The sequence below is a fragment of the Prunus dulcis genome, chromosome 2 (assembly GCF_902201215.1).
Source record: "Prunus dulcis chromosome 2, ALMONDv2, whole genome shotgun sequence".
Classification (NCBI taxonomy): domain Eukaryota; kingdom Viridiplantae; phylum Streptophyta; class Magnoliopsida; order Rosales; family Rosaceae; genus Prunus; species Prunus dulcis.
The window spans coordinates 16977147-17000410 of NC_047651.1; the positions used below are offsets into that span (position 1 = coordinate 16977147).

Genomic DNA, 23264 nt, shown 5'->3' on the forward strand with positions numbered 1-23264 from the left:
CCTTCAGTTGTCTGCAGACAATTTAGACCCAGTAAACCAAAAATCATTTTCCAGAAAGCCCACTAAACCACTAGCCAGGGACTGTAGGCCCAGAAGCGTTAGTGCTTAGTTTTGTTTCTCTGGGCGTTGGGGCCCCATTGCATCCGAAAGATGAAGAAATTACATATTTCCTTGTGCGTCCCTGGTAGGATGGATCAAAAAATCATTTGCTAATTTGTTTCTTTTGTTGGATCAACCTTGATTTGTTTAGTCAAAAAAACAAAAGAATCTATCAACAAACGAGACAGAGTAATCAAAGACCAGAACTCGAATATTTTAAAAGATATGATAAGAATAAAAATTACTATTGAAACAAAGCCCATGTTATATGCTCATACAGAAATCAGAAAGCAAATCTGGAATCCCATCAACAATGGCAGAAGTAGCAAAGAAGTACTACCTGCTGCTTCCATGATGTTTTAAAGCTTCACTTCTATCAGACTCCTTGGCCACCACAATCCATATTTCATTAAATTTTAATACAAATTTTCCTTTTCCCTTTTCTTTTTATTTCAGGTATGCAGTTGTTACAGGTTCAAATCAAGGGATTGGATTTGGAACAGTTAGAAAGTTGGCTTCAAATGGGATCATGGTGGTGTTAACTGCTTTAGATGAGAAAATGGGTGTTGAAGCTATTGAAAAATTGAAAGAGTGTGGCCTCTCTGACCTGGTGGTTTTTCATCAACTTGATGTAACAGACACTGCTAGCATTGCTTCCCTTGCAGATTTTGTCAAAACCCAATTTGGGAAACTAGATATCTTGGTATGATAAGAAACCATATATAATCAACTTCTCTATCTCTCTGTTCATGCTCATGTTAAAAAAAATTCATATAACTATGAAAAGTACATTAACTTATAACTTAATCTATAGGTAAATAATGCAGGGGTTAGTGGAACCATTGTGGACCCTGAATCTATGAGAGCTGCTGCAGCTGCAGGTATTGGTAAGGTAAGTTTTCCTTTAGCATCTTAAAGAGTCCAAATTATATGTGGATTTGATTAAAACTTTTCATAAATAAATTTCAAATACAAATCTTTAATTTCAAAAATGGACTAGCTAAATGCAATCTTTCTTTCTTTGATGCAGGATGGTGTAGGAGTAAATTGGAGTGAAATAATGACTCAAACGTACGAGTTAGCTGAAGTATGTGTGAAAACAAACTACTATGGTGCCAAGAAAATGACCAAAGCACTCCTTCCTCTCCTCCAGCTATCTGATTCACCAAGAGTTGTCAGTCTTTCTTCCAGCATGGGATCGTTAAAGGTACGAAGAGTTTTCATATTTTTGGCATCTCATCAGGTTGTTGTTTCAATTTTCACCACTTGTGAGCCCTTTGTTTCTTTGTTGTATTTGAGTCCTATTGTAGTTATGGGCTAACAAGTAGTTTATGTCTTCAAATCAAAATGTTTTTCATATGCATGTTTGTTTCAGCATATACCAAATGAATGGGCCAAAGGGATGTTAAGTGATGCTGAGAAACTTACAGAACAGAGAATAGATGATGTTTTGAATGAGTTTCTCAAAGACTTCAAAGAAGATATTCTGGAAACCAAAGGCTGGCCTACTTCCCTCTCTGCCTATATACTCTCAAAAGCAGCCGTGAACGCGTTCACTAGAATGATGGCCAACAAATACCCAAACATCTGCATCAATAGTGTAGACCCTGGATTTGTCAAAACAGATATGAACTTCAATACTGGCATGTTAACCATTGATGAAGGTGCTGAGAGTGTTGTGAGGTTAACTATGGTTCCAAATGGCAGCCCTTCTGGCCTCTACTTCTATTTACAACAAGTCTCACCCTTCTGAGCATAACAAACCCTTTTCAATTTCATGAAATAATGATCCTCTTCTGTTTAAATTGCTATATTTATCTTGGTGTGGTGTAACAACAATTTCTCAAACTCTTGTGTCTCTGTGCTTATATCCGGATATTGGACAAAACTTTGCCCTTAATCTGTATTTCTTTAATTCCTTGATCAAGGGGCCTGACTCTAATCGACCGATTCCATCCAAAATTGAAGTTTAGAAAACTTATGATAAGAGTGCAGAAAATTAAAGATCAATGAAATATATATTTATAAATGTGATAGTCCATACAAATATTACTTCCTGAAAATTTACACATGTATGCATGCACATATTAGCATTTGCTAGTATTTGCATTGATTAATCAGTTAATTACATTGCAACTGAAACCTGATCTATGTAAAGCTCATCAGAAAAACTTTACAAAAAGAATATGTAAATCATAATTAGAGCTTTAAAAGTCTTCATTTTCATGTTTATCTGACAAATGAATCTTATGTGCGCTCCTGTACATAACTTCACTGCTACCTTCCACTTCTCTACTTCCTTGGCCACCACATTCATCACCAATATCAACAATATTGCCCCTCTTACTAGAACTCCTTTCACTCTGGTTGGCACCAATTTTCCCAGCTCTTTTTGCCACAACAATAGCCAAGTGAAGCTGATTGTTGTTAGCCCGAAAAGACCAAACTTGGAGTACATCACCAGGAACCAGCTTGTTTTCCCTAACAACCTTACCCCAAGTAGTTCTCAACACATAGGTTTTTGTTTCTGAGTTTGACAGCGTCCACATAGTCAAGTTTATCCCTTCTTTATCTTCAAGCTTAAGACTCGGATCTATTAATGGAACTTTGAGGGAAGGCGATGGACTTTTTAAGGAACCCTGATCGTGATTTTTCTTCCCTTTCCTCTCTTTAAGAGCTTCAATCTCACTAGGTGTGAGGAAATCGTTGCATAAGACTTGGTTTGGAGGCAATGAAAACCTGTTTAGACTGCCATTTACATCACTTCTGAACAATTCCTTTTGTATGAGACATCTCAGCTCTGTGCCATTCATCTGGCCTATGATCATTTTCTTGAAATTTTCAGGCAAATCAGGACGATGGTCAAGAGTAGGACCCTTCTTATTCTTGATGTACACCTTCTTCTCCTTCTTCTTCTTGGGAACAGCCCAATCTTTATCTCTATCATCATGATCATCATTGGATTTTCTTTTCAACCCATAATTATTACTCCATCTGTGTCCCTGAATATGATCATCATGAGTAGCAGCAGCAGCAACAGTAGCAGGGGGGCTGGTCTTCATTGTTGACTTTTGCTCAAAATTAGAAGCAGACCTTGGTTTCTTAGGGTATCCCTGCTGCACCCAATTGACATATTTGCCTTGAACCAAGCCAGGGACCAAGGGATGAAAATGGGGTGATGCATTTGGAGAAGAAGAAGAAACTTGTGGTGATGAGGAGGGTCTGCTCTGTATCTGGTGCTCCTCATTCTTCAATTGTTTCTTCTCTTGCTCAGTTTTCTCAACAAGAACAGTGGCAACCAATGTCAGTTGATCATAAGGACAAAATTCATGCCTTTAAAATCTTCCATTGTCAAATACCCCATCTTCCCTTTGTCTTCTGCTTCGTCTCCTTCTCTTTTGCTCCTACTTGAGAGATTGAAAGAACCCAGTGAAGAAGAAGCCATGATCAACAAAACAAATTGGTAGAGAACCGAAAAGGAAAATCTTTGTTCTAGTTGATGAGAAATTGAATGAAGTAAACTGTGAAGTGGAAGTGATCAACAAAAACAAAGTAAGGAAAAGTCAGATTGGTTTGCTATCCTTATATAATCTCTCGTACAGTCCTTGTCCGATTAGGGTATTTAATTCTTGTCCTATCAGGAAAATATAAATCAAGAAAACAAAAAACTTGGAAGCCAAGCTAGTTTCAGTCCAACTCCAACAGAAAACTTGGGTATTTAATTCTTGCCATATTGTTTCGAATATTTTAATATTTTCACAGCAAGATAAGTAGATCCAAACGTGAGTTGGCAAATTGTAAAAGTACATTATAATTAATTTAAATAAAATACTGGTTTTCCCGTTGAGATTAGGAAACAGGAAACTATAAATACATATGTAGTGTGAGGCTTTTGTAAACACTAGCCACTGTGATTTCAAACGATCGAGACCCTTCACTGGGTTTCCAAAATTCGCTATAATCTTTTATCTTTCAAACGATCGAGACCCTTCACTTCACTAGCTACTTTCTCTTTCAGACAAGATGAAGGCTTTGAAGGAACAGCGATGCGAGCGAGAGCCCTCCCCTCCTGTTGGCGTTGGCGTTGACGATGACGACTTCGCTGGACTCGCTTGCCCTCCCCTCGACGACCTCGAAGCTGTCTTCATCCTTGAAAGTGAAACCACGACTTTTGATCCCTCCAACTTGTTCGACGACGTCAAACTTGATGACCACAACATGGCAATTCAAGAGAAGCCCAACAAACCACCATCCCACGGCACAGGGAAGAGTTTGGAGACCCTCCGCTTGATGCTAAGCGCTCCACCTCCATCTTCTTGTCAACAAAACCCTACGGAGCCAATAAAATCTGATGCTCACCATCAACGGCAAGACTGGGATGATGAAGGGAAGTTGGAGCAAGAACAAGCCGTTGACCAGTTCGACGAAGTGCGGAGCCTTCTCTGATTTTTTAGAGAGCCAACAAAACCCTAAGGAGCCCACAAAGTCTACTGATCATGATCTTCACCATCGGCAAGATTGGGATGATGAAGAGAAGTTGGAGACTAGTGTTCGCGAAAGCTTCACCAACGCTATCGAGAGTTCCAAAAGTTATCGACATCAAGAACTTGCCTATGCCTTCACCAAAGCTAAAGCCACAACGAGGTCGGGTTTTGAACAAGAACAAGTTGTTGACCAGTTCCAGGAAGTGCCGAGCCTTCTGAAATCCTGTAGAGCAAGCACGTGGTCTTATTGTTTAGTTTATTCAATTCGTTCATTAATTGTTTAGTGGCTAAAATATCTGAATGCTATTATTAATGCCATATTATTTTGAATATTTTAATATTTTTGTGTGTTCTTTAACACTGATCTGAAATTTTAATTCCTTGTTCCAGGGCCTTGATTAGTGGGCATTCTGAAAATTTTAGAGAAATGTATAATAAAATTCATTTCTTGCATTGAATTTATATACACACCCTAACCTTATAAATTGAAGAAAAATGACCAACTGAACTGTAATATTTTAATTTGAATTATATGTGTAATACCATTATTGTCCTTGGATTATGATTTTTAGGAAAGAGAAAAAAAAAAAACTAATGGCATTGTTGTAATTTTTAGGGTTTTCAAGGGTTGTATGGTATATTTATGGCACGCTTACTAATCCATAATTGGATTTGGAGGAATTGAATTGAGGAGGAGTTGGATTGAGAAGAGTTGGAATCTGAGTTCCTATTGAAGTTGTTTATTAAACCATATGGAATTGGGGTGAGAGTGGTACTAATTCCTTACAAGTTAAATTCACATGAATTAGAATTGAAACCAAATTGATTACTAAAATACCCTCATAGAGTAGATAGTAAATTTGAAAATTTTAAAATTGTGTGAGGATATAATGGATAAAAAACTTGAACTCCTAATGTGTTAGTTCTCCATGAATTAGAATACCACCTCAAGAGTCCAATTCCTTCAAAATCAAGAGTTAAATTACTACTTTTGTGTGGGTGTCACTCGCATTTTCAGTCCTCCATGTGAAGTAAACATAGGAGTGTCTGAAATAGAAATTTAGTTCCTTATTTTGATTCCGAAAGGCAAATTGGGTTTTCCTAAGATTTGGATTTTGTAGAATTCTTTTATATTCCGGGCCTTATTTATGGGCTTACATGTGAAAATCGCACTAATTAAGATCTTCTATAGAGCCTATATACTTTTGGTTCTTGCACAAGTGATTTTATATTTTTGTTAGTTTTTAGTCAATGAATAAGCCATTATGGCCTTTGTTAGTTTGGATTTAAGAAAGTACAATTTTGCCGTTATTGACAAAAAAGTGGTATAGCCAAAAAAGAAAAACGTAAAACTAACCATGTTTTTTTGGGTCATGAAAGTAATAATAAGTTAATAACCGGGTTTGGTGAGATATAGTGAGATATGACATCACTGCATGCACAATATTTTTATTTTTGAGATATGACCTCATTGCATGCACAATATAATGGTGCAACTATAAATAATGGTGTGAAAACTAGAAAGAAGCCAAGAGTGAGCTGAAAGCTAATTAGCAATGGCAGAAGCAACAAAGAGGTAGTGTTGTCTGGTTCTTCTATATGCTTTGTACTTTTCCATTTCTTATTATCTTTCTTGGTTCTTGGGGCTATCGTTTTTCTCAGGTACGCAGTTGTCACAGGGGCAAATAAAGGCATTGGATTTGGCACGGTTAGGCAACTGGCTTCAAATGGGGTCATAGTGGTGTTAACTGCTAGAGATGAGAAGAGGGGTCTTGAAGCTGTTGAACAATTAAAAGAGCTTGGCCTCTCTGACCTGGTGGTCTTTCATCAGCTTGATGTAACAGACCCTGTTAGCATTGCTTCCTTGGCAGATTTTGAAAAAACCCAGTTTGGGAAACTTGATATCTTGGTAAGTTTTGGAATTTTAAGTTCAGTTTTGCAGCTTAAAGAAATAGAGAGCAAAATGTTGCAATTGTGATGATCTCTGATTACCTACTGAAATTTATGCTTTGCTTTAATAATTTATATTTTTAGTTGAAATATACATAACAAAGATCCAAAATGTTTTAACTTCTGCACTGTGTAGGTAAACAATGCAGGAATTATTGGAAACCAACTGAACCCTGAAGCTTTTAGATCAGCTGTAAGTGGCAAGGTAAGGTTCTGCATATAATTTGTGACCTTAAAAGTAATTGGGGTTTTTGGAATTGGATTCGACATTGCTTCTGGGTCATATATGGTTGGTTGGACCTTACCTTATTATGAATATGCTGCATTCAAAACAATTTCCTTGTTTGAGGTGAGCTTAGAGGCTTAGACTTTCTGGGAACACAACCATTCTGCAATTTTTTTGTATCTTATAGTGTAGGAAAGTAATGATGCAAAACTTGCAAGAGGGTTTTACATGTCCTTTCATGAATGCAGAAGGCTGAAGAAATCGATTGGAGTGAAGTATCAACAACACTAAACTACGAATTAGCAGAAGAATGCCTCGAAACAAACTACTATGGGACCAAAAGAGTGACTGAAGCACTTTTGCCTATCCTCCAGCTATCTGATTCACCAAGAATCGTTAATGTTTCTTCCCGGTTCGCTAAGCTAATGGTACGATCAACTTCAAAAATGTGTGTTCTTTCTTGGAATTCTCAAGTTTCAACTAGTTGTTAATATCGTTGATGAAGTTTCTGTACAAAAGATGTTAGAGAATTCTTTGTCCTTAATCTGTTCTTCTTTAGTTAATTCTTTCACTAATCGACCTGATTCTAATTTTTTTTTGTTTTTTTTTTTGTTTTTTTTGTTTTTTTTGTTTGGAAGTTCAATTAACCCTTTGGAAGGTTGTTCAAAATTCGAGATAGTAATAACCGTTCTTATTGTGATGCTAAATATTAGTAGTGAAAGGTTAAATTGTAAGCAATCTATCAATTATATTTAGATGCAACGTTTTCTGTTTCCTAACCAAATTAAAACTCTTCTTTTTTTCATGTTGCTTCAGAATTTTCCAAATGGATGGGCTAAAGAGGTGCTAAGTGAGGCTGAAAGCCTTACAGAAGTGAGAATAGATGATGTGCTTGGTGTGTTTTTGGAAGACGTTAAGCAAGGTTTAGCAGAAACCAAAAGCTGGCCTCCTCTCTTTCCACCCTATTCAGTCTCAAAAGCAGCCTTGAACGCGTACATTAGGATCTTGGCCAACAAGTATCCAAATTTCTACATCAACTGTGTGAGCCCTGGATTTGTCAAAACTGATATAAGTTACAATACTGGCATCTTAACCATCAACGAAGGTGCCGAAAGTCTCGTCCGGTTGGTGCTTCTCCCCAATGGCGGTCCTACCAGCCACTATTTTCTCTGTCACCTTTTTGAATATTTATATGTACAATGTAACATAGGAATAATGATCCTCCAGAGTTGTGACATGAAAAATTGGGGGAGTTATAGATGGGAAGGGGCATGTGAGTGATCAACTTCCCTAGAGATTTCATATGATGATTCTGCAGTATAAAATAAATTTTGGCATTGCTGAAATTTCTTAAATTCATGAAGTAGAGAACACATTTTGCTTGAGTTTTTATTTTTATTTCAAGTTTATATATGGAAAGATTGGAAGTTCTGTACTCTGTATCCCTTATAAAATTAATGCCTAGCCCAGAAGAAGTTATCGATTGACAAAGACGTTCAAAGGCCCCAGTATTGTAGCGTGTGGTTGAAAACTGAACCAAAAAGAATGGTTGGTTGAAAGTTGAAATGTCAAAAGCATAACATATGACCTCATTGCATAAACAACGTTACTCTATATAGACTTTGAGTGTGTAAATAATGGTCGACTGTATGAGGCCTATAAATAAGCCAGAAATAAGCTGATAGCTGAAGGCCAATTAACAATGGCAGAAGCAACAAAGAGGTAGTGCCTGGTTCTACTGTATACATATTTTCTTGGACATTTCTTATTATCTTACTATATTGGGTTTCTGTTTTTTTTCTTTTTTTTCTTTTCAGGTATGCAGTTGTCACAGGGGCTAATAAGGGGATTGGATTTGGCACAGTTAAGCAGTTGGCTTCAAATGGGGTCACTGTGGTGTTAACTGCTAGAGATGAGAAGAGGGGTCTTGAAGCTGTTGATAAATTGAAAGAGTTTGGCCTCTCTGACCTTGTGGTTTTTCATCAGCTTGATGTTACAGATCCTTCTAGAGTTACTTCCTTGGCAGATTTTCTCAAAACCCAATTTGGGAAACTTGATATCTTGGTATATCTTGAAATTCAGTTGTTGTTTTTTTAACTGTTTATTGCAATAAAGCATAATATTTATTACAATTTTTTATTATACATAATCTCTAATTATCTACTGATTTTACTTGCTTTGATTTACATTTTACGTTGAAATAAACATAAAAAGATTAAATATTTGCAACTGCTGTACTGTGTTGTGTAGGTAAACAATGCAGGAATGATTGGAAACCAAATAAAGCCTGAAGATTTTAGATCAGCTGTAAGTGGTAAGGTAAGGTTCTGTGTTATATATATCATATATATCTTCATCATAAGTCAAATTGGTTACTGCTTCTTGTTGTTCATGTTTTGCAATTCGTGACTGTGCTTCTAATAAGAAAACTATACTTGTGTTTAGCTATCCAATTATGAATCAATGAAAACTATGCCAAATTCTATTAGATGCAAAACAATTTCCTTGTTTGAGGTGAGGTTAGGGGCTTAGGCAATGAAATTTTCTGGGAACACAATCCTTGTACAAATTTCATTCTCTTATAAGTTAGGAAAGTAATGATGCAGAACTTCCATGAGGATTAACTTTCTTCTACTGCATGCAGAAGCCTGAAGAAATCCGTTGGAATGCAATACCGACAACACCGAACTACAAGTTAGCAGAAGAAGGCCTGAAAACAAACTACTATGGTACCAAAAGAGTGACTGAAGCACTTTTGCCCCTCCTCCAGCTATCTGATTCACCAAGAATTGTTAACGTTTCTTCCGGTGTTTCTAAGCTTGTGGTATGAGAAACTTCAAATTTATGTTTCTCTTTTTACATTCTCCTAACAAGATCATGTTTCCACTTATTTAGTTGTCAATATGGTTGACGAATTTCAGTCAACTTATTTGCCTTTAGAAAAGATATTTGTAGGATTCTTTGTCCCTAATCTGTTCTTCTTCTTTAGTTCTTTCATAAATGGGCCTACTTGAAATGCATTAACTCTTAATCAGTGTTTTCTACTGGTTTAATGAAGTCTACTGGTTTAACGTTTAATGTTTCTGTATTCAATCAAATCAAAACTCTCATGTTTTTCATGTTGCTTTAGATTTTTCCAAATGGATGGGCTAAAGAGGTGCTAAGTGATGCCGAAAGCCTTACAGAAGAGAGAATAGATGCAGTGTTGGCTGAGCTTTTAGAAGACCTTAAACAAGGTTTGGTAGAAAACAAAAGCTGGCCAACTATGTTTCCACCCTATACAGTCTCAAAAGCAGCTGTGAATGCATACAGTAGAATTCTGGCCAAGAAGTGTTGATGTGTAAACCCTTTGAGCTGAATACCTTGGAGCAGAAGTAACATAGTCTGTCTATGTTTCAGTCTATAAGCTTTAGTTTCTTTTATTTTCTGTCTTAATGTAATTTGAGCCATTGGATCATAGTCCAAGTGGTCTCTTAGCTAGTCTAGGATCTAAGCATCAGATTAAGACAAATGGGATCATCTCATAGGATGATAGAATCAAAGGCTAGGATTGAATAACTTTTGTAAATTCAGTTAGAGAATTAGATTCTTCTCTCACACACACTTACATACATGTAGAGTGTAATACGAAGGTATTAATCTACAAGTTATCAGAAGAGCAACGTTCTCTCTCTCACACACTCTCTGTGATTTCTTTCTTCTTCCCTAAACACTTTACAAAAACTGCAAAATACAATGAACTCTAACATGGCCTCAGAGCCAGGTTCAATCATTTGAGCTGGGAGTAAATCTGTGAACAAGGAGAAGAAATTGATTTTTTTTTTTTTGAGCTGTTTATGAGCTTCTTTCAACGATTGCAGCTGATACTTCTTGAATCCAATGTCTCACATGGCAGGATCTAGCACTTCTGAGCTTCGCACACCAGTGTTCAATGGAGAAAACTATGAATTCTGGAGCATTCGGATGAAAACAATACTGAAATCTCATGGACTGTGGGATCTGGTTGAACATGGCTGCAATGATCCAGATTCAAAGAAAGAAAAAGAGATAGAAGAGACTAAGGATGCTGAGTGCTGAGAAGTCTACAATGGCTCAGCTTCTGATGAAGGATGCTCGAGCACTTGGATTAATCCAAAGTGCTGTCTCAGATCAACTCTTCCCCAGAATAGTGAATGAGGAGACCTCAAAGGGAGCTTGGGACATTCTGAAGCTGGAATTCAGAGGAGATAAGCAGGTACGAAATGTAAAACTGCAAGGATTGCGTAGAGAGTTTGAATATACTCGCATGAAAGACAGTGAATCTCTATCTGTGTATCTTGCTAGATTGTTTGATATCTTAAATCACATGAAAAGTTATGGAGAGGAATTATCCAGGGAGAGGATTGTGCAGAAACTGCTGTTTAGTCTGCCAAAATCCTATGATCCTATTTGTTCTGTTATTGAACATTCTAAGGATCTAGAAATTTTGGAAGTGCAAGAGGTGGTTGCCTCCTTGAAGAGCTTTGAGCTCAGATTGGATCGCCATACTGAAAACTCTACAGAAAGGGCCTTTGCTAGTCTGAATATTGAGGAGAAGAATCCAAAGAGTGGCAGTTTTTCTGGAGACCAAAAATCTCAGAAAAACTGGAAAACAAGTGAAGGTAACAAAATAGCCTGTAAACATTGTGATAAGCTGCATTATGGCAAGTGCTGGTTTGAAGGCAAGCCTAAATGCCATGGATGTGGAAAATTTGGGCATATGATCCGAGAGTGCAATGGAAATAAAAATGCACATAAGGTGAACTATGCAAATCAGGTGGAGGAAACAGGTACTTTGTTCTACATGTGCAATGCTGCAACAGATGTGAAAAAGAATCACTCATGGTACATTGATAGTGGTTGTAGTAACCACATGACAGGAAATGAGGGGCTCTTAGTGGATATTCAAAGGAATTTGAATTCTAAAGTCAAGATGGGAACTGGAGAGGTAGTTCCAGTGGCAAGAAAAGGAACTCTGGTGATCAAAACCAAGCTGGGAAAGAAGCACATACAAGAAGTAATGCTTGTACCTGGTCTGGAAGAAAATCTACTTAGTGTTGGGCAAATGATGGAGCATGGTTATTATCTTGTGTTTGGAGGGAATATGGTGAATGTGTATGATGATCAGTCACTAGGAAATCTGATTGTGAGGGTTCAAATGACCAATAACAGATGTTTTCCACTTACAATGATGCCTGCAAGTGAGTTGGCTTTAAGAGCAAGTGTTTCTCACTGCCTGCAGACATGGCATAAAAGGCTAGGACACTTAAATGAGAGAAGTTTGAAACTGCTTGAAAATCAGGGCATGGTTCATGGCCTGCCTCATTTGGAGCAAGTCTCTGTGGTTTGTGAAGGCTGCATGTTAGGAAAGCAGCACAGAGATTCTTTCCCTTTGGAATCTACTTGGAGAGCATCACATCCTTTGGAATTGGTTCACACAGATATCTGTGGACCAATGAAAACAGACTCAATATCAGGAAATAAATACTTCCTGCTATTCACTGATGACTGCACTAGAATGTCATGGGTGTATTTTATAAGAAACAAGTCAAGTGCATTGGAGTGTTTTAGAAAATTCAAAGCCATGACAGAGCTGCAGAGTGGGTATAAGATAAAAGGCTTGAGAAGTGACAGGGGTGGGGAATTTCTGTCAAGTGAATTCAACAGTTTCTGTGCAGAGGTTGGCATTCAAAGGCAATTAACAGTGGCATACTCCCCTCAGCAGAATGGAGTAGCAGAAAGAAAGAATAGGACAGTAGTTGAAATGGCAAAGTCCATGTTGCATGAAAAGAGTATTCCCTATGAATTTTGGGCAGAGGCTGTAAACACTGCAGTTTATCTATTAAATAGATGTCCTACTAAGGCTCTAAACAAAGTAACACCTTTTGAAGCCTACACTGGGAGAAAACCAGGAATTGCTCACTTAAAAATCTTTGGATCACCATGCCATGTGCTAATTCCTTCAGCACTAAGGCACAAACTTGAGGAGAACAGTCACAAATGTATTCTTGTAGGCTATGGCCTGTGTGAAAAAGGTTACAGGATATTTGATCCAAGCTCTAGGAAGGTAATTCTGTCCAGAGATGTGCACTTTGATGAGGATGGTTTATGGAAGTGGGAAAATGAACAAAAGGGAGAAATAACAGTTTCTATGCCTGCAGAAAATCAGAACTGTGAACCAAGTCTAGACTTGGACACACCACTGCAAATGGATGCAGGAACCACAGTGCAAGATGAACCAAGTCAAGACTTGGATGCATCAACTCAAATGGGTGAAAACAATATCCTGCAAGAGGAGAGAATAAGTGGAAGCTCACAAGCCATTGACCACACACCAAAGAAATGGAGAAGTGTAAATGAAATCATGGCTCAGTGCAACATTTGCATTGTTGAACCTGAAAGCTTTGAAGATGCAAACCTTGATGAGTCTTGGAGAAATGCAATGAAGGCTGAACTGGAGATGATTGAAAAAAATAACACATGGACACTAGTGGACAGACCATTTGGTAAACCAATCATTGGTGTCAAATGGGTCTACAAGACGAAACTTAATCTAGATGGATCTGTGCAGAAGAACAAGGCCAGATTAGTGGCAAAGGGCTACTCACAGAAACCTGGAATAGACTACAATGAAACATTTGCTCCTGTAGCAAGGTTGGACACCATTAGGACCTTGATTGCTCTTGCTGCACAGAAGGAATGGAATTTGTACCAATTGGATGTCAAGTCTGCATTTCTAAATGGAGTGTTAAAAGAAGAAGTTTATGTGGAGCAGCCACAAGGGTTTGTTAAAGACAATGAAGAAATCAGGGTGTACAAGCTGAACAAAGCTTTGTATGGACTAAAACAGGCTCCAAGAGCCTGGTATGATGAGATAGATTCATATTTCAACAGGGCAGGATTCAAGAAAAGTCCTAGTGAGGCAACACTTTATGTCAAAACAAGTGACACTTCAGGTATTCTTATTGTTTCACTTTATGTGGATGATATTGTTTATACTGGAAGTTGTGTGAAATTGCTTGAAGAATTCAAAAATGACATGATGAAGCACTATGAGATGACTGATCTCGGCCTGCTCTATCATTTCCTTGGCATGGGAGTTGTGCAGACCAATAAGCACACATTTCTTCATCAGAAGAAATATGCAATGAAAGTAATTGAAAAGTTTGGTCTAAAGGACTGCAAATCTGTGGTGACTCCACTAGTTGCAAGTGAGAGGCTGTGCAAGGAAGATGGGAGTGAGGCAGCAAATGAGAATGAGTATAGACAGATTGTTGGTAGTCTGCTCTATTTGACAGCTACAAGACCAGACATTATGTTTGCTTCTAGCTTGCTTGCTAGGTTCATGCATAATCCTACTAGAAAACACATGGGAACAGCCAAGAGGGTCTTGAGGTACATCCAAGGCACACTGGATTTTGGAATTGAGTTCATAAAAGGGAAGTCAGCCACTTTGATAGGGTATTGTGACAGTGACTGGGCAGGAAGTGAAGATGATAGAAGAAGCACCTCAGGCTATGCATTTACACTTGGATCTGGTATGTTCTCATGGGCATCCATTAAGCAAAATACAGTAGCTTTGTCTACTGCAGAGGCAGAATACGTCAGTGCTGCTGAAGCAACATCACAGGCTAAGTGGCTAAGGTTTGTTCTTGAAGACTTTGGTGAAGAGCAAGTGGAAGGAACACCAATCTTGTGTGATAACACCTCTGCCATAGCAATGGCTAAGAATCCAGTTTTCCATCAGAAAACTAGACATATTAGCTGAAAGTTTCATTTCATTCGTGAAGCTATTCAAGCAAAGGAGATTGAACTAATCTACTGCAAAACAGAAGATCAGATTGCAGACATCCTAACCAAGGCTTTGTCCAAGGATCGCTTTGTGTATCTAAGAGACTTACTTGGTGTGAAATCAGCTAAAGGGTTAGAAGGGAGTGTTGATGTGTAAACCCTTTGAGCTGAATACCTTGGAGCAGAAGTAACATAGTCTGTCTATGTTTCAGTCTATAAGCTTTAGTTTCTTTTATTTTCTGTCTTAATGTAATTTGAGCCATTGGATCATAGTCCAAGTGGTCTCTTAGCTAGTCTAGGATCTAAGCATCAGATTAAGACAAATGGGATCATCTCATAGGATGATAGAATCAAAGGCTAGGATTGAATAACTTTTGTAAATTCAGTTAGAGAATTAGATTCTTCTCTCACACACACTTACATACATGTAGAGTGTAATACGAAGGTATTAATCTACAAGTTATCAGAAGAGCAACGTTCTCTCTCTCACACACTCTCTGTGATTTCTTTTTTCTTCCCTAAACACTTTACAAAAACTGCAAAATACAAATGAACTCTAACAAGAAGTACCCCAACTTCTACATCAATTGTGTGTGCCCTGGATTTGTCAAGACAGATATAACCTTCAATACTGGCACCTTAACCATCGAAGAAGGTGCTGAAAGCCTTGTCAGGTTGGCGCTACTCCCCAATGGCGTCCTACTGGCCACTTCTTTTTATGCAAAGAAGCAACCCCGTTTTGAATAATTATGATGATCACAGAGGTTTTTCATATGTTTCATGAATAAGGGTAATCGAGAGTTCATCTACGATAATGTAACAAATGATGTTGAGAGACTTATGTTAGAGGTATATGAGTGATCACCTTCCATAGAGATTCTTTATGATGATTCTGCAATAAAAGTAATTCGTATTTGGTGGATTTATTCTTTGTCCATTATAATTTATAAGTCAATGTCAATGCTACAATTTGTGGTTTCTGCAGATGTCCTGGTACAATTTTCGTTCTCCTATAAGTTAGGAAAGTGATGATGAAAAAATTCGAAGTGTATGATTTTGTGACCGAAGATCCCCCTTTCTCAAGGTCCACAGCCCCTTAGTTATGTTGAAGACTCCACATTTCTTCTATCTAAGTTGAATCCAATTTTGGACATCAACAATGTTCATGGAAATTAATACATTACGTACGTTACTGATTTCATTTGTCTAACATTGTAACTGTATGATCATAGACAATGGCGATCCTATGCTAAGGGCAACATAGGCACTAGGCACTAGGTAGGCAAAGTAGGCATGAGCTTCATCTCCCAAAAAGCTTCTCAGGTGCCCACATGATACAAACTCAACATGCCTTCACAATTTTCATGTCATAAAATAGCAATACATATCTAATATGAAATGTTTATTCATATTCCTATCTAGTTTCTTTATTGCAGTCCTAATTCCCAAAAAAAAATTTCCACGCTCCCTCGCAAATATTTTGAGACTCCCTCTTGTATTTGGTTGGAATTTATTATGATAGTTTAATAGAGAGTTACTTATTTTAATTTATATTTATTTGGTTTGTTAGATTATATTTATCTTTTGTACTCAAATTTCAAGGTTGATAAATGAAGAAATTTGTTGTTATATGTAAATTTCAAAATTTGTTGTCATATGTGGGGTTGGAAAAATTGTAGTGTTGGTTATATTTAAATTATATGTGTTTTTATATGTGTAACACAGCATGATCTTGTTCATAACAAGCTCAATTTTGCACAAATAACTAAAGTTCAAAATTTAAAACAACATTACTCATAAGACAACTTATGCCTACAACTAGAAATAGCATCAGCACTATTGGTTTTTGTGATGTTGTAAGTCAGAAAATGCATTAGTGTAGTATAAAATTCTTATGCTATAAACTGTATTTAGCATCAGGACTATTAAAACTACCGATGCCGTTGCATGTTTAGGCATCGGGGGTCAACTTTTTTTGCCACACATAGGAATTCTTTAGCATCGGTGTTTATTATAGAACTGATGTTGTAAATATATAAAGGTAATGTTATAGGCAAAGGTGAGTAATACCACGGTAGGAAGGGTGATTTGGCAATGGATGTTATCCGTTGCTGAAGGCAAAATTTGGCAGAGTGAATTATTATAAGCTCTTGTCAAGTTATTGACCCAAAAAAAAATCTCTTGTCAAGCTTTGTATGTAAGTTTTTGCCTACCCAAAGTTTGGAATCTTGGATCCACCATTGATCATAGATCATAGGGGTTAGGTGAAGAAATCTGAGTTCGCACTACAATATTAACTGTCAGTGAAAAAATATTTTAGTTAGCTTATGACATATGATGATGCCGGTGGGGATTGTTATGATCGATCCGTCTACCAAGGCCAGAACCAACTTACTGAGGATGAAAGGTGCTGCCGTTGTTGGTGTATACAACCCATTGATTGATGAGTCAATTGTGAGAATTACATATGGGCATGACTTTGATTTGATTCGGAAACATTGTGGTAACCAGCGTCAGGGGTGGTCCTGAGGGTGTGTAAGTAGTGCCACCACACAGGGTTTCTGATTTTTGAGGGGCCTCGATTTTTTTTATGTGTATAATATATGTTTAACAAATGTTATATATATACCGAGTGAGCAAATTGTTGACACAAAGATGTTCCTAGTTGTGTTGGTTTGCAGGGCCTCAACTTCTATTCAGGGCGCGACTTCAAAACCCGCTTGTGTTAAAGGCTTGTCCGATGTCAACACCAACATTCAATATCCTAGCGTATATGCATGTTATGAGATTTCATGCTTTAATATTATATCTGGGTTTTAACAGGAGAAAGAAGAAAGTATATGCGTGGACTGTTGATGATGATATGGATTTCATGCAAGAAATGTTGTCTGAGCATGTTGATGCCATTGTTACAAGCAAAGCAACCCCAAGGTTTAATGCAAGATATCAGAACACAGTGTCTGGAACTGTTTCTCATTATCAGAAGGAAAAAGTTTGTGCAACCATCTTACCCTTTTTATAATTAACGAAGAAATGATCATCAATAGTTCATGTACCAATTTGGGTCTAGTTTGAGATTGCTGTTACTTTTAAAAAAAGTTGTTTTCGCTGTGCTTTGAAAATAATTAGCTGTAAAGTAAAGCAGTTCCATGTTTGGTAAACAATATTTTTAAAATGCCGTTAATACAAAAAACAGTGTCAAAATTTAATATAAAATTGTTGTAACTGTAAATAATAATTAAAATAGACATGATGTTGAAAGTGTTATGTACTAATCATGCGGTGGTAGTAGTAGTGATGGAGTGGAGGTGGTGGTGGTGATGAAGATGGGTTGGTGGTTGTGGTAGTGGTAGTGGTGGAGATGGCGATTGTGGTGGTGGTGGTGGTGGTGGTGATGGTGGTGACTGTAATGGTAGTGGTGATGGTGGTGGTGGTGGTGATAGTGGTGGTGGTTGTGGAGGTAGTGAATGTGGTAGTTCAAATGGTGGAGTTGGATGTGGAAGTGGGTGGTGTCATTTTTTAAAATGAATGATGGTATTTTGGGAATTAAAAAAATTCCTTAAATGTTCATCTCTTCTTCTTTTAAAAGCAACTTTGAAAAGCAACCAAGAGTCTGCTTTTAAAAGCTGCTGTCAAAAGACCACTGTTTTTAAAATAATCATGATATTTTATTTTTACCAAACACCTTAAAGTGCTTAATTTTAAAGTTAAACAGATTTTTGATGAAAAAATGCAATCCCAAACGAGACCTTAATCTGACCAAAATCAATATCATGAATATGATTCAACTTGATAATGGCTCTTTAATTATGCTATACTAAATCCAAACGTTTGATGGGCTTGTGTAGGAGATTCACGAGATAAAGAATTAATTAAATAAAGCAATAAGTTGAAATAAAGACAATAGATTGCATTTATAATTTAGACATAAAAACTATCGAACACAAGTTGAGATAAGTTTCTTGCCCCTCATATCTTAATCAATTGCATTTGATGTGATCTCTAAAGTCTAAACAATCGTACAATTATTTACATTATGCAGCCTGCCTCCGGCAAATTAATCATACAATTTGATGTGATCCAAATTGCACCAAATACGATGCAATGCTCTAGTTTTCTTTCTTTTGGTAAATGATTGACAATTGCTCTAGTTCTCTCATGTGTCTTACCTTTTTCTTCTTGCTTAAACAAATAAAACCATGCTTTATTTCTTATATACATTATCAATATGGTGTCGGAGCTAAATTTCTGAAAGACTTATCTTTGGTCCAATCTCAAATGTAAATGCTCGAAGATGAAATGATGAAGATTGGCTGATTGGTTTTGCAACATTAGATAATTCTGATTGAGATGAACAGTAAGGATTTGTCCCCCAAAAAATATAGATGAAGGGCAATGAGGAGGGCTTAAAGCCCAAACAAAAGTAGAAGAAAAAAGTCAAAGGCCCATCTGTTGCTCTAAAAGAGGTCCAAAGGCCCAGAAAAAGGAAAGAAAACTAAACCAAAACGAATGATAAAATAACTGGTTTTGGTGAGACGTGACCTCATTGCATACACAACGTTGTTTGTATGACTTCATTGCGTGGTCTCAATCTCAATATATATGATCGTAGGTGTGCTGGGAAAGAATGGGGGTGAGAAGTTAATCTGATAACTACTAGAAACAAGCCAGAAGTAAAGCAAAGTTCATAACGATGGCAGAAGCAACAAAGAGGTAATTATAAGTTCCTCTCTTATGCTTTGGTGTTTGGACTTTCCAATCAAATCTTCTTGCCCACATAAATAACACACATTTCTGATCTTTCATTGTGTTTCTTTTTTTGCTCAGGTATGCAGTTGTCACAGGGGCTAATAAAGGGGTTGGATTTGGCACAGTTAAGCAGTTGGCTTCAAATGGGGTCACTGTGGTGTTAGCTGCTTGAGATAAGTAAAGATGATTTTGAAATTAAATGCGACACTAATTGAGAAGAGTGACTTGCTTGTGGGTATGGTTGGCTGGACCCTATATTGTTACACTATAAAGTCATATTGGACACTGTTGGAAATTAGGAACGTTATTAAATTGTTATTTAGTTTCCTTTTATTAGTTGATTGTAATTGATTTGGAGTAGTCTCCAAGTAACCTAGTTTTCCTAGTTAAGCTTGTAATATCTCTATAAATACTTAGCCTTTTGGCTCTATCAATAAAAAATGAGAATTATTCTTCTTAACAAAATCTCTAATTTCACATGGTATCAAAGCACCGATTTTAGGGCGTCTCTTGAAACTTTTTTACAAACCTTATTTTCTTCACAATCCGATGTTTCACAACCCTAGTTACTAATCTTTGAAATCCTTTGCCACATTGAGAGTCGTTGGCGCTTTTCATCCCTCACTCATGATGGGTATTCATCTTGTACAGTCGTCTTGTTCACCCTCTCCTCAATGATCAATATTTTATTCCAGCTACCAAAGCCATACCAACCCACAGTTACTATATCTAACTAAACCAACAGTCGCACCCTTCTTTGGCGCTGCAATTTCCTTATATTTTTTCATACAAGTATTGCTCTCTATACAAATCATGTTGAGCCATCTCTAGTCATGCTCTCTGTTGCAATCAGATATTGAGCCCATGTTTTCATGTCTACTACGCTTGCCACAACCACGGCATCTTCGGCCTTCATCGAGCCTACCCATCATTTTTTTAAGTCGTCTACGCTTGCGGCAGACACGCCATCTTCATTGCGATTCCTTTGTGAGCCTCGTCACTGCTCACTTAGCCGTTTATTTCCTCCGTGAGCCTGGTCAACGCTCACCGAGCCATCATGTCTTTGGACAACCCACGACATCTCCAACAAACGCAGGAGGCTCTACACTAGCACCACTGCTGTTGACCAGCCACTATGTTCATTGATTCTTTGCCCCTACCTAGAAACCATCGATCGCTCGTATCCAAGCCATCTATCGTAATCTTCCTGAGAGCACCTTTGCACAACTGCTGGTCCTTTTTCTCTCTGTGTTGCCATCGCTTCTTTGCACCACGACACCCCAACATGAGCATTCACTTTCTCTCCTTTGTTGATATATCAGTTTCTCTTTGAGGTTTCACATCAGACCCAATTTTTTGTTTTCTTTCTCTACCTAACTTTTTTCTTGGCCAAGTTTGATATTTTCTTTCTGTCTCCACATCACTCAATTCTTCTTCTTCTTTTTTTGGCTAACTTTTTCGATGGGTCATATCCTTTTTTCGGTGGGTCATTTTTCAAACCAAAAATAAAAATAAAAGTATTTTTTTTTTTTTTCACTTTCACGCCATCTTCTTGGCTTTGCTCCTTTTCCTTTTTTAATCTCTCTTTCATCATTATTTTTTCATTCTTTCTTCTCTTTTTCCAAATCTCGACCCTCTACAAGCTTCGGATTTGAGGGGCAGACATGGGAGATAGACACATTGTCACACATCAGCTGCACACAGGCAACTGCACACCATCATCAATAGCTTCCGCACAATTGCACCAGCAACATCATCAATCAGTTCCACCAGCAACACCATCATTCAGCTGCCCCAGCAGCATCATTATTCAGCCTCAAGAAAAAGCATCATCAACAACATTTGTTGCACATTAGCAACAAAATCACCATCGTTGCACATCAGCAACATCAACAACAGCCCCCATACATGCAACATGCGCTGAACATCAGCACAACTTTATTTGGGTGCTGCTTCCTTCAACTCACGACTCTCATACATCGTCGGATTTGAGAGGAGCAACAACCCCCTTTACAGCAGCACACCGCTGCTCCATTTGCCTCCAAATTTGCCTTCATTACAACAGTGACACAGCTGCCCCCTTTACAGCAGTGACACCACTGCCTCTTTATCAGCAACCTTGGGAGTAACACCTTTCACAATCTCTTGTGCAAGTTGGACGTTCTTGATATCCACCCTCCAACTTGAGGGGGAGGTTGGAAATTAGGAACGTTATTAAATTGTTATTTAGTTTCCTTTTATTAGTTGATTGTAATTGATTTGGAGTAGTCTCCAAGTAACCTAGTTTTCCTAGTTAAGCTTGTAATATCTCTATAAATACTTAGCCTTTTGGCTCTATCAATAAAAAATGAGAATTATTCTTCTTAACAAAATCTCTAATTTATGTTTTTTTTTTTTTGGGTCGAAATGCTTCTTCTTGTTGGTTTGTTTCTGTGCTTCTAATAAGAAAACTATGCCAAATTTTGTTAGATGCAAAAAAAAATTTCCTTGTTTAAGGTGAGGTTAGGGACTTAGGCAATGTAATTCTCTGTGAAAACAATCCTTGTACAATTTTAGTTATCTTATAAGTTAGGAAACTAATGACCAAAACTTCCAAAAGGATTAAACTTTTTCTTCTCCTGGATGCAGAAGGCTGAAGAAATCGATTGGAGTACAATATCGACAACACCAAACTACGAGTTAGCAGAGGAATGCTTGAAAACAAACTACTATGGTACAAAAAGTGTGACTGCAGCACTTTTGCCCCTCCTTCAGCTATCCAATTCACCAAGAATCGTTAATGTTTCTTCAGGAGCTTCTAAGCTAACGGTATGAGCAAATTCAAAAGGATGTTTCTTTTTTGGCATTCTCCTAAGAAGATCAAGTTTCCACTGGTTGTTCATATGGTTGATAAGTTGAACTAAATATTTCAGTCAATTTAGTTGCCTTACAAATGGTGTGGAGAATTCTTTGTCCTTAATCTATTTTTCGTTTCTTCTTTAATAAATGGGCCTGATTGAAATGTACTAACCCTTATGCAGGATTTTCTTTTCTGAATGAACTCTATTGGAACTCTGGGATTATACATTAGAAGATTAATTAAATTCCAGGATAAACCACTTTTTTAGTGATGCTAAGGTTTCAAAATTTTATCTGAACAGTGGTAGTGAAAAGGTTTGATTATTAGAAATCCATCTTTTTATTTACATGTAGATGCAATGCTTCTGTTTTCAAATCAACTTTAAAACCCTCCTGTTTTCATTTTGCTTCAGAATTTTCCAAATGCATGGGCTAAGGAGGTACCAAGTGATGCTGAGAGCCTTACAGAAGAGAGAATAGATGCTGTGGTTAGTGGGTTTTTGGAAGACTTTAAACAAGGTTCTCTAGATTCCAAAAGCTGGCCTCCTATCTTTCCACCCTATTCAGTCTCAAAAGCAGCCGTGAATGCATACACTAGGATTCTGGCCAACAGGTATCCAAGTTTCTGCATCAATGCTGTCAGCCCTGGATTTGTCAAAACAGATTTGAGCTTCAATACCGGCATCTTAACTATCGACGAAGGTGCTGAAAGCCTCGTCAGGTTGGCGCTGCTCCCCAGTGGTGGTCCTACGGGCCATTACTTTAGCCGAAAAGAAGTGACACCTTTTTGAATTTTCATAGATGATCACAGGGGCCCTTCATATGTTTCATGAAGAATGATCATCAATAGCTTATGTACATTGTAACATATGAAGCTGAATGACTTGAAATTTTTTGTTTCTTTTTTGGCATACTCATAAGGAAATCAAGGTTCCACTAGTTGTTAACACGGTTGATGTCACTGCCCAAGTTTTGAAAGAAAAGCATTCTGGTGGAAATAGCTAAAAGGCAAGCCCACAATGAACCAAAAGCAGTCAAGGACAAGCCTCAAGTTGGTGAGAAGTTACCTCCCAAATGCACAAACAAAATGTATAGCATTACCATGAAGA

The 23264-nt window shown here is 37.5% G+C and overlaps 2 protein-coding genes and 1 pseudogene across 3 annotated transcripts; all 3 read left to right on the top strand.

Annotated features, from left to right (window-relative positions):
* Positions 1 to 316: 316 nt before the first annotated feature.
* Positions 317 to 22987, top strand: LOC117617477 ((+)-neomenthol dehydrogenase-like). 2 transcript variants are annotated; one of them, XM_034346856.1, is made up of 6 exons: positions 317 to 432; positions 556 to 802; positions 914 to 991; positions 1130 to 1306; positions 21946 to 22125; positions 22569 to 22987. In XM_034346856.1, exons 1-6 carry the CDS (start codon positions 368 to 370, stop codon positions 22944 to 22946), a joined length of 1125 nt encoding a protein of 374 aa, XP_034202747.1. In that variant the 5' UTR covers positions 317 to 367; the 3' UTR covers positions 22947 to 22987. The 2 variants fall into 2 exon arrangements, with proteins under 2 accessions (XP_034202747.1, XP_034202748.1); XM_034346857.1 differs by lacking the exons at positions 21946 to 22125; positions 22569 to 22987 and adding an exon at positions 1475 to 1954.
* LOC117619024 ((+)-neomenthol dehydrogenase-like) lies at positions 6140 to 8040 on the top strand. Its single transcript, XM_034348843.1, has 5 exons — positions 6140 to 6159; positions 6246 to 6492; positions 6670 to 6738; positions 7008 to 7187; positions 7576 to 8040. The coding sequence occupies exons 1-5, from the start codon at positions 6140 to 6142 to the stop codon at positions 8038 to 8040; spliced, it is 981 nt and encodes a 326-aa protein (XP_034204734.1).
* LOC117617484 lies at positions 8462 to 15311 on the top strand (annotated as a pseudogene).
* Positions 22988 to 23264: the final 277 nt, after the last annotated feature.